Below are 12,444 nucleotides of genomic sequence, written 5' to 3' on the forward strand. Positions count from 1 at the left end.
CCAGATTAGCGCGGTAGCGTATTGTGCTAAGCAGGAAATCGCGCTTTTCTGTATTCTTGTTAACTTCGCAATTTCCGGAAAACATCCACTTTCACTTTGAGACTGTTCTGTTTACATTCGACACTATCAACACCACTTTGCAATACTGAAATAATTTTTCTGTGTTCGAAAGCTACAGCCAATCGTTATTATATCCCCTTAGGTACAGTTTTATAACATTATTGGCACATGTAAACAATATGAATTAATTAAAGGCACAGTAAGCCTCCCGTAAACCATCACAGAGCTCCCCGAGCGTCTACATACAGTACAAGCATACTTCCATTTGAACGCTCACCGAACGGGAACATCCTGGCTGCTTTCTGTCGAGCGTGAGAAATTTTCAAAGAATTTATTTTCGTGGACTTGGTCCTCTACAACAATGGCGCCTCGTTTTGGTGCTGGACGGCTGTTATGAATATTCAATACCGGAAATCACGCCCGTAAGCCTCCCGTAAACCATTACAGATACTGTCAGGCTTTTACACACAGTACAAACACCCTTCCATTTGAACGCTCACCAAACGGGAACATCCTAGGTGCCCTACGTAAAGAGCGAGCAATTTTTAAAGAATTAATTTTGCAGATTGTCTCGAACACTTTTTGGACCCATCCTGAACTCAGGTCAAAAATGAGTTACTTCCCTTCGGGTCTCATTCTATCGATGTAAACTGGCCATAGCCGTGGATCGATGATTATCAGAATGTTTTTGGACCGTGGTGCGTTTTTGCGCTAGACCTAACTTTTAAAATCAAAATAATAAATTGACAGCTTGTTACACAAACATTCTTTAATCATAAAAGAATTCTTTTTTCATCAAGACAAGATCAGTACAATTCGAAGTTGTGAAAGTTTGAAAAAAGAAAAGCCCGGAAGCAGGGTCACGCAAGGGTCGTAGCAGACGACGGTTTATGCATATCGCCGTTCCTCTCAACAGTCAAAAGCCATCGCTAGAGTTCTTGTGAACCACAGCCGTTTGTTTCGTGCATAAAAAACGTGCTATTGTAGATAAGCTCACATCGAGTCGCATTCAAATGACTAACTGACGACTACATTGTGAAAAAGGGAAACTGGATCACACGGGTTCACGATGGTTCAGGGGTAAGATAAACCACGCAAAAATAAATTCTTTGAAAATTGTTCGCTCTTTACGGAGGGCACCTAGGATGTTCTCAATCGGTGAGTGTTTAAATGAAAGGGTGTTTTTACTGTGTGTAAAAGCCTGACCGTATCTGTTATGGTTTACGGGAGGCTTACTAGCTGTGCCTTTAATGAACGCTACGTATATGGCAGCCTTTAAACTGCGAGGCCTTCATCTCTGTTTTAGCCATACAGGATGCTGTTCACCAACTGTGGAATCTAATGGTTCTTCTCTGCCTGAGGGTCCCGTTAGGTTGACGCCGAAATGCTTCCGTGGATGGAAATAAGTAGAGATTGTGGTGATGGTGGTGGAATGTGAAAATCTAAAAACGACATGTCAGCGAGTATATAAAAGAGATAAAGTAAGTTGATTTGAATCTGTACGGCAAAGGGTTTCTTTCAGTAATGTTAACGATGGTAAAATTTCGAAGTGGTTAAAAATGTAAGGTGGAAGCTGATAGGGGTCAGTGTGGAATTGTAGAACGCATTTCTGTTCTAGTAGGACATGTGCATCACCCAGACGCTACTACACTTGAAATGTCAGGAGTCGAGACTTTAATGTCCTTGTTTTAAATGTTTACATTTGCGTTATCTTGGTCTCTTTCTTGTATAGTTCTAACGAACGCGAAATCTTTGAGGGACAGTGCCTTTAACACATGCGAAGACGAGTTCTTAAAGTGCACGTTGTGTGGATGCTCTTTCAAAAAGCAGAGAAATTATAACTGTTCACTAACTTTGCCTTCGGCAGAAGCCAGAAAGGGAAACATTTAATGACAATCCCTGTTTATATAAACCATGCTGCTCCAAAGATCAGGAGGTCGTAAGTTTATTACACTCGGAGTAGCACAGCCGTGTTTTTATTTGGCTTTTAGCGTTAGAACAAACGTTCGTGAAAAAGCTAAAATGTATTTATTGAGCCTTCAGGAGAAACTATTTCATAAATCATAATAATGACGCAGTTCGAACACCACCTGTGTCAAACGTTGTATTTTATGCCTGTAGGTTGCATAGCTTTTATCAGATGATGATGTCAATGCATTGCTGCGTCTAAAAAACTCCACTGCTTTTGAATATTATGGGGATTTTTTTGGTCCTAAGAACAAGATTTAAGGGGACCGTACCCAACTGAACAGTCGTGCTAGATTGATTTTAACCATGCATGCTACTCGGATGAACATCAGTGGATTCAAAGGCTGTCACGTTCTTGTTTCATTGGAGACCTTGTAATGTGGATACGGTAAGGTTGAACCAGGGGATGTTATATTTCTTTATTTCTTTAAATAGCCCTTCATTTTGAAAGCAGTTACTGTTTCAGCAGAGGAAACTGGATTGTTGAGGTCAGTATTCATTCAAGCGGTCATGTTGTTGGCACGTCGACAAGGGCTTGTTTGTTTGTTTGTTTGTTTGTTAGTTTGTTTGTTGTTGTTGTTGTTTGCATATAGTCGCACTATAGATGAATTCGTCTGCATGGACTTCTAAAATTGTCGTCCCTGAGATATTATGAAACGACCGTGACATGTCCTCGTCAGTTCACTTTTGCGACAAGACACATGGATACAATTCTATTGGGCCTACATGCTATGTATTAATCGCAATCCAGCTAGCTCGACCTTACCTGTAACCAAGGGTTCGTTGCGCCTGTGGGACGACGAGAGATATGCTTACACGAGGCAGTAACATTCTCATAACGATCCTCTTCAGATGTCACGCGCTGAAAATCAAAGTTTTATTTCGCCTTTGGAAAGTCCGCCACGCTTGACTGCTCACTTATCGTAGCTGCATCAGTAGCTGACTTTGTTTCTCGGAGTTTGAAACATCTATCAGTTCGCTTCAGCTATCTGACGCTCAAGGTGCGCCCAGGAAGTGTTGCAGAAAAGGGGATATAAAATGGATATTGTGACGTGAGACAGGACATGGGAAGCTACAAAACTGCTTTGTAGGCATGAAGTGAACTGAACTGAACCTTGTTTCACGTCAGCAGAGAAAGGGGACATTAATATTGGCCGGTGTGTTTCACTAGTTTTTTTTTTATTCGGGTTAAGGCCAATAGGCCTTCGACAAAAAATCAAATGGCAATGGCAAAGAGATAGTAAAAAGCGTATGACGAATTACTTTGTCAAATGTCAAAATGTATGTCCTTGCACTTTTTTGTTCCGGAAAATTTAACTTTCAAAGAAAAGTTATCTTAAAGCGTCGGAAGTTGTAGGTGTAACTAGTTTTGACAGTCAGTTGCATGGCCGTCAAATAGGCTACGCATAAGCGGTTACAGTAAGCAAACTCGGGCAATAGCTACTTTATTGTTGTTGTGTATACTAACTGATTGCTCTTTGATTCACTTGTTCGGATCCTATCGTGTCTACTCGATTATGAAGTAAGTCTGTGTGTGTGTGTGTGTGTGTGTGTGTGTGTGTGTGTGTGTGTGTGTGTGTGTGTGTGTGTGTGTGTGTGATCGAGTGTGTGTGTGTGCGTGCGCGTGTGTGTGTGTGTGTGTGTGTGTGTGTGTGTGTGCGCGATTTGTACTATTAGTCTCTGTTTCTGACCTGTGCTGTGTGTGTGTGTGTGTGTGTGTGTGTGTGTGTGTGTGTGTGTGTGTGTGTGTGTGTGTGAGTGTGTGTGTGTGCATGCGCGCGTGTGCGTGCGTGCATGTGTGCATGTGTGTGTGTGTGTGTGAGTGTGTGCATGCGCGTGTGTGTGTGCATGCGCGTGTGTGCGTGCGTGCGTGCATGTGTGTGTGTGTGTGTCTATGTGTGTGTGCGTGCGTGCGTGCGTGCGTGCGTGCGTGCGTGCGTGCGTGCGTGTGCGAGCGTGAGTTTTTGTGTGTGTGTGGGTGTGTGTGTCTGTGCGAGCGCGCGCGCGCGCGCGTGTGTGTGTGTGTGTGTGTGTGTGTGTGGTTAAAGCCACCAAAAGTCGTATCACACAGAGGTATCACACTTCAGGCGTTTAGCTAACAATGAACAACAGAGCTCTTGTCGACATCGTTACTGACACCGATTTTAACTCGTGTTTTTTATATGTGTGTTTTTTTGGACGTTGTTCTAACAAACATATATTGCCCCTTGTTACCCGTGCTGGAGCAACAGCTGCTATTGTTTGAAACCTTCACCTTTGGCTAAAAAGTACACTTTAATGCACTATGGCGTATGTAAAACCTGCTATTCCTCAAAGGTATGGTTGTGTGCACAGCATTATTTGTTTACAAAGTATTAAAAAAAAACATATTTAAAAAAATAAATGAAAAGTACAAGAAGGTAAGTCTGTTCTGCTTGACATTGATGGAAATAGAATTCTTTTGTTATTTGTAATTGTTAACTACAATAAGGCTCGTGCGTGGGAACTTTCAAAACACAAACAGAAGTCTATCCTAATTGCACATGTTTCCATGCGATGCTATTATTTACTTACTAACATTCGTACTAGATCCTTCTTGACAGTGTACGTCACTGTCACAACACAAACAGAAATCTTGACTGGAAGGTTCAGATTTCTCTGTGGTGCTATCTTTGATACTAACTAACCTTCTTACTAGCTGACCAGATCGTTCTTGCAAGGGGGTGTCTGTCATCACTTTTGACATGCACGCCGCTGGCCGCAGACAGGCCAGTGTCCAAACAATCTTTTGTTTCGTTCACGAACACTGTACTGACTTTCTCCCAGAGGAGTATAGGGTTGCCGAAGATAGGGGCTAGTGACGTGAGACAGTCGGTGTGGACAAAACAGACATGGTATCGAGTGTCGAAGAAAGGACAGGGTCTCGTTAACAGAGACAGTAGTTTCTGTGTGGATTTGAGGCGGGTGTGGGATGGGGGTAGAGGTTAAGTGTTGACAGTTCACTGTATCTTACCCACAGTTTCAGAGCCTTTCTCCGGCCGACACTGTAGAAAGAGACTACAGTGGAACCCCCCTTTAAGACCCTCCAATTTAAGACCTCCCTCCCTTTTAAGACCTTGTTTTCTCAGATGTTCTGTGCATAACCTCCGTACATTTACCCCTATTTTAAGACCCTCCATTGGAAAAAGAGAAACGGAGACTACAACCCACAGGAAGACCCCATCAACAAACTAGACCGGAGAAGCCAAACCACCATTTTCCGTCTAAGGACAGGGCACTGTGGACTGAAGAAACACCTCAAGAGACTGGGCCTTGCGGATGACGCACACTGTGAATGTGGCTCGGAAGAGCAAACTCCGGAGCACATTCTCCAGAACTGCCCCCATCTAGAGACAATACGCCAGAAGTTCTGGCAAGAAGAGACCAGTGTTGGAGCCAAACTCTGGGGTCCTGCCGACGAACTGCGCAAGACTGCGGACTTCCTGGCAGCCACTGGTCTGAGGATTTAGCACGGCCATCAACATCGAACGCAGAAGAAGAAGAAGAAGAAGACCCTCCATTTTAAGACTCCTTCCTTTTTAAGACCTGATTTTCTCAGATTTTTTTGAGGTCTTAAAAGGGGTGTTCCACTGTATCTTACTCGAAGTTTCAGAGCATTTCAGGCTCCGACCGATACTGTAGAAACTGAGAGACTACTTCTCCAGGTTCGGACACTCTGAATACAGTGCAGGTTAGACCGCACCGCTTGCACTGTCGCTCGTGTAACCTGCGTTAGGCTGTGAAACAAGGTCACTGTGTTATGTGTTTGTGTGTCTGCTTTTAAGATTTGCCTAGACGTGGCAGTGTCGCTAAGGTGTCTGGAAGAGGGTGAACTTGTCGACATCGGCTGTGCCTGTGTGAGACTCGAACCATTTACATAAGCAGACAACAGAAACAATGAAGTGTCGAGTTTCACATGAATAGAAAATCCCGAAATAAGAGATGAAATGCAGCATGGAGGATTCTGTAAAGGAAACCCGACAGATAGTGTGTGGTGAGGAAACCAGCGATTCACGGGAATCCGCACAGAGTCGGTGAGTAATGATCCCTGGGAGGTTATCTTCGATTTCTGTAAAGGATTGTTACCTTCTTTCCGGCGAATTAAGCAAAAGAATGTTAGCTAATTTCGAATTCAGTAAAATATCGTTAGCTACTTTCTACTTCAGTAAGGGGATGGTAGGTTCTTTCGAATTCAGTAAAGGAATGTTGAATTCATTAAAGGCATGATAATTACTTTCGATTTTAGTAAAGAAATATTTCTAAGCTAGTTTGTGTGCAGATTTCTTTTTACATTTAGTCAAGTTTTGACTAAATGTTTTAACATAGAGGGGGAATCGAGACGAGGGTCGTGGTGTGTGTGTGTGTGTGTGTGTGTGTGTGTGTGTGTGTGTGTGTGTGTGTGTGTGTGTGTGTGTGTGTGTCTGTGCGTGTGTGTGTGTGTGTGTGTGTAGAGCGATTCAGACTAAACTACTGGACCGATCTTTATGACATTTTACATGAGAGTTCCTGGGTATAAAATCCCTAGACTCTTTTTTTCATTTTTTCGATAAATGTCTTTTATGACGTCATATCCGCCTTTTTGTAAAAGTTGAGGCGGCACTGTCACACCTTCATTTTTCAATCAAATTGATTAAAAATTTGGCCAAGCAATCTTCGACAAAGGCCGGACTTCAGTATTGCATTTCAGCATGGAGGCTTAAATATTAATTAATGACTTTGGTCATTAAAAATCTGAAAATTGTAATTAAAAATATTTTTTTATAAAACGATCCAAAATTACTTTTATTTTATTCTTCATCATGTTCTGATTCCAAAAACATATAAATATGTTATATTCGGATTAAAAACAAGCTCTGAAAATTAAAAATATAAAAATTATGATTAAAATTAAATTTCCGAAATCGTTTTAAAAACAATTTCATCTTATTCCTTGTCGGTTCCTGATTCCAAAAACATATAGATATGATATGTTTGGATTAAAAACACGCTCAGAAAGTTAAAACGAAGAGAGGTATAGTAAAGCGTGCTATGCAGCACAGCGCAACCGCTACCGCGCTAAACAGGCTCGTCACTTTCACTGCCTTTTGCACTAGCGGCGGACTACGGTCATTGTGAAAAAATGCAGTGCGTTCAGTTTCATTCTGTGAGTTCCACAGCTTGACTAAATGTAGTAATTTTGCCTTACGCGACTTGTTTTCTTTTGTTCTGCCATTCGAGATTTAAGGGGGAAAAGGAACTTGTTTCGTTTTCCTCATTTTTGTAGTGCAGAATGGCCTCTCAAGACATAGCAACATTCTGTAATTTCTTTGAATGTAGCAACATTCTCTACTTTTTTCTGAACGTAGCAACTTTATCTACTTTATCTGAACGTAGCAGCATTCTCTACTTTTACTGAACGTAGCAACACTCTCTACTTTCTCTGAACGTAGCAACATTCTCTACTTTCTCTAAACGTAGCAACATTCTCTACTTTCTCTGAACGTAGCAACATTCTCTACTTTCTCTGAAAGTAGCAACATTCTCTACTTTCTCTGAACGTAGCAGCATTTTCTTCTTTCTCTGAACGTAGCAACAGTATCTACTTTCTCTGAACGTAGCAACATTCTCTACTTTCTCTGAACGTAGCAACATTCTCTACTTTCCCTGAACGTAGCAGCATTCTCTACTTTCTCTGAACGTAGCAACACTCTCTACTTCCTCTGAACGTAGCAGCATTCTCTACTTTCTCTGAACGTAGCAACATTCTCTTCTTTCTCATTTTACAAATCACGTCGAACCTAAAACCGCGATTTGTAAAAATGTAAAAATGTAAAAATATCGCATTCCACATAGTAATGCATGCCTTTTATTATGATTAATTTTTCTTGTTTAGAGCCTCTACGCTGAGTGGTGGGGGTGGTTTTAGATCCACATCCCATTTTGGTGCAATCCCATTTTGCCGCCGTCCCATTTTTTGCTCCATCCCATTTTCGCGACATTTCACAAGCCAAGCGTCATTTTACTAACATGTCATAACAATAGCGCGACATCCCATTTTGACACCATATCCCATTTGTTTGGCCGCCATGCCGTTTCACCACCATTCCATTTCGCCCCCATCCCATTGTCGCGACATTTCACAAGCCAAGCGTCATTTTACTTTTTTTTGTTTGTTTGCTTAATTAACGCCCAGCCGACCACGAAGGGCCATATCAGGGCGGTGCTGCTTTGACATATAACGTGCGCCACACACAAGACAGAAGTCGCAGCACAGGCTTCATGTCTCACCCAGTCACATTATTCTGACACCGGACCAACCAGTCCTAGCACTAACCCCATAATGCCAGACGCCAGGCGGAGCAGCCACTAGATTGCCAATTTTAAAGTCTTAGGTATGACCCGGCCGGGGTTCGAACCCACGACCTCCCGATCACGGGGCGGACGCCTTACCACTAGGCCAACCGTGCCGGTCGTCATTTTACTACCGTGTCATAACAATAGCGCGACATCCCATTTTGACACCATCCCATTGGCCGCCCCATTTTTGATTTATTCTTCTTGCCAAGCCACACTATACTACTATACTGCGTTATTCAACTAGGAAGACATTCCGTTTACGCGAAATCCCATTTTTGCCACAATCCAAAATGTCGCGAAATAGGGATGGCGGCGAAATGGGATGACGGCAAAACGGCATGGCGACAAAATGGAATGTGGCGCTAGTGGTTTGACACGGTGGTAAAATGACACTTGGCCTGTGAAATGTCGCAAAAATGGGATGGGGGCGAGAAAAAAATGGGCTAACGGCGAAACGGGATTGCGCCAAAATGGGATGTAGAGCTAATGGTACATGACATGGTGGTAAAATGACACTTGGCCTGTAAAATGTCGCACAAATTGGATGGGGGCGAAATGGGCTAACGGCGAAACGGGATTGCGCCAAAATGGGATGTGGAGCTAATGGTACATGATATGGTGGTAAAATGACACTTGGCCAGCGAAATGTCGCGAAATGGGATGGGGGTGAAATGGGACAACGGCGAAACGGGACTAATAGATCCCTTGACTTTGGGGTAGTGCGACTCTGTCACTGCTAGCTTTCCACTGGGAGGAAGCGACCGGAATTTCCCAACGATGGGACATCCTAGTAATGAAAAAAAAATATCTTAAAATTAACAGAGTCGCGTTACCCCAAAAGTCAAGGGATTTCGTTTTTGTCCCTTGACTTTGGAGATGACAAGAAAATATCGGGCGCAAAAACATTTTTACAAATCGCAAGGCACGATGGATTTATTTCTACTTTATCTTCGTCGTGTGGGATTGTGTGAGACATTCCACAGTTTCCGTTTTACTGTTCAATTCGAAAAATGCTTGACGCTCCTTGGGGTTTATATTGATACTGTCTTAACGTTATTAAAAAAGGAGATATTTCTTACTTCTCTTATCAACTTTGACTCCTGCGGTAGGACTGTTTGATTGGAATTATGCATAATGCCCTTTGATCCAACGACCAAGGCTTAAATAAAATACCGTAGAGCTTCAAAGCCAACTGACTGTTATTTCAGTAAATATTATAGGCACCGATCAAGAAGAGTTTGTGTTATTACTGTGTTATTTGTGTATGTGTGTGTCTGTCCAGAAATTGTATCGACATTGCATTTTTCTCCTTCGGCAAATTAAAGCGTACACTTGTCGTAAGAAGATTTGTCTTTGGAGGGAAAAATATGCTTTTTCTTCAGCCTTTGTTAGAATGGCAATGCTCTTTGGCTTCAGTACGAATGTTGTAATCCCTTAAATTATGTTTCTTCTCTGAGCCTCTTTCTCTGTTTATTTTCATCTCTCTCTCTCTCTCTCTCTCTCTCTCTCTCTCTCTCTCTCTCTCTCTCTCTCTCTCTCTCTCTCTCTCTCTCTCTCTCTCTCTCTCTCTCTCTCTCGCTCTATCTTCTCTCTCTGCTCTCTCTCTCTCTCTCTCTCTCTGTACATGTCTTTTTCCTTCTTAGTCTCTGTATGTGTATGTCTGTATGTCTGTCTGTCTGTCTGTCTGTCTGTCTGTCTGTCTGTGACTATCTCTGTCTCTCTCTCTCTCTCTTTCTGCTTCAAAGAAAAGTTTGAACTCGTCCCCACGACACCATCTTATCTTCAGTACTGCAAAGTGTGATCAACAAAGGATTTTGTCCCCAGAGTACTAGCCATTGTAAGTCCATAAATCCACTCGCAAACACACACAGAGAAACAGGATTTTAATCAACCGTGTATCGAGGTTATCGGGGATTGCGTTTATCAGGTTCAAAAATCCCTTTCGTTTTCTCAGCGAAGAGTTACAGCCAAGGGGCATCACTCTCTAACAAGTTTTGGCACCGGGCGCGGATTGGGTCTTTGGGCGTTGTGTTTGTTTAAGGTTTTCTTTGGCATTAAAAGTAACTGCGCCGCCGGGATTATTGGTTGCACGCCAAGAGTTAAAAGCACACTGTGCTGGCGTGAACAAGAACCCCCCAATTTCTTTCATCTTTACCTGTCGGGATAGGTATGGAGGTGTGTTAACTAGCACCTACCTTTTCAGTCTAAAGTAAACGGTAGACTTGTTAGGCTCATTAGACGGAGAGACGGATTTTTTTTTTAAAGTTCAGGTCACTTGCTGTTGTACAGTTTGTTTTCTTCTTAGGGGCACTGGTGTTATGTGTGATATGTGTGTGTGTGTGTGTGTGCGTGTGTGCGTGCATGCGTGTGTGTGAGTGTGTCTGTGTGTCTGTGTATGTGTCTGTGTGTGTATGTCTGTCTCTGTCTGTCTCTGTCTATGCCTGTGTCTGTGTGTGTGAAGTGTGACTACGTGTATACTTTCCTTCGTGCCTGCCCGGCTGTGTGTGCAAAAATGAAATGCACTTATAGAATGAGTTATGTACTCCAGCACCTCAAAACAGCTGCAAGTTCCATTTTCACAGCCCGACACCTTCAATCACACAGACCTCATGTCATGCCTAATGAAGCGAGGTACCGTAAGCTTCTTTCAAGTTATAAATCATATGCCTTTAGTGGCAGTCAACTGATAGTTTTCACGGGTAGAAGGAGCCTTATTCCCCCCTCTGCTTCTTTACCTCTGTAAACTTGTAGAGCTAGTTATTTTTCGATAAACACCCAGCAACCAAACAAATAACGACCCAGCAACAGCCTGAATCCTCGATAGCGCAATGGGTTGAGAAGCTGTTCTGCGTCGGTACTACTTTTGCGACTGAAAAGTTCCGAACGCTCTAATGTACAAAGTATATACATCTCTGGAGCAAACAATACAAACATACCGCATTTAAATTAACAACTACAGGCTTGAACACATGAATCTCCATATAAAATCCATGAGTTTGGTTGTTTTCTGAATCTAGGTCTGCTGTGCACGAACGTTCATCACAAGCAAATTCCCAAGGCAAGTAACTCTCATACTTTGTCTAGCGACAAGAGTATTTCCCCTTTCAAATTTCTTTTCACTCAGTTTCTTCGACAACAGACTGCAATCCGACGGTCAGTTTTCAACAATATTTCATTTAATAAACAGATCACACGCAACCAAATGCACACATCTCATCAATTTAAACAACATAAAGCGGTTTCATACACTATTTTCCCCAGAAACTGAACTTCATACAGTTCAAGTTTTAACGTTGGAACACGGGTGCAAAAGTTCGTCTGCTAGTCCCATTTGACGAAAGAACATTATCCTAAGCGATACCAAAACATATATACAGAGCACACAATATCTGCCTTTGCCGCCACAGCAGAATAACAGCATATCTGTGTACTTGATTTTAGTCCAAAATAGGAAAACTGACAAGAAGTGTTAACAGAATGGAATGATTTGCACGGAACTATACAACCGCGCATTAATCGATCGCCTGTGCAGGTTGACTGGTTGAGTGAATAGGATTCGATCAAACTTTCGCAAAAAAACTCCTCTTTTCTTTGAATAACTGAAGAAAGGAGGAATAAAGAGGTTACACACCTCGTCTCAGTGATTATAAAAAATAATGGTCTCAGTTCGCGGTCATGAAAAAGCTCGCTAAAGCTCGCATTTTCATGATCCGCTAACTTCGACCATTATTTTTAATAATCACTGAGACTCGGCATGTAACCTCTACTTATTGCCCCCGCTCTCCCAACCACAGCCATTAAGCCAGATGTTAGTACATGTATTGTGTATGGTTGTACTTCGATTATTATTCTACCGCGCCGCTAAATGTTAGTTTTGTATAGATAGCTCTATTCTGATGACTAGCCTATAAAGCCAAGTAGAGTGTTGAGTAGGTATTGGTCAGTGAAACATTCCTTGAAAATGTATGTTTTTAAAAAGCTGATTTTTTTTTTGAGCATCTTTGAGTCCGAGTGGATTAATTTATAGACAATCATTTTGATCTTAAACATAACTCCAAAGTC

General features: G+C 42.2%; 1 protein-coding gene across 3 annotated transcripts in view; it reads left to right on the forward strand.

Annotated features, from left to right (window-relative positions):
- The window catches only part of LOC138966496 (uncharacterized), a 105,971-nt gene that overhangs the window by 84,091 nt on the left and 9,436 nt on the right, over positions 1 to 12,444 (forward strand). Inside the window, exon 1 of one of the 3 annotated variants that reach the window (XM_070338763.1) lies at positions 5,668 to 6,080. The exons of the other annotated variants lie outside the window; for them this stretch is intronic. Coding sequence (XP_070194864.1) covers positions 5,989 to 6,080 — 92 coding nt within the window. The 5' untranslated portion in view covers positions 5,668 to 5,988. Of the gene's footprint in view, positions 1 to 5,667; positions 6,081 to 12,444 lie in introns of those variants that run through there. 3 annotated transcript variants of the gene reach the window in all.

Source organism: Littorina saxatilis, linkage group LG5, assembly GCF_037325665.1.
Source record: "Littorina saxatilis isolate snail1 linkage group LG5, US_GU_Lsax_2.0, whole genome shotgun sequence".
In the NCBI taxonomy this organism is placed as follows: Eukaryota; Metazoa; Mollusca; class Gastropoda; order Littorinimorpha; family Littorinidae; genus Littorina; species Littorina saxatilis.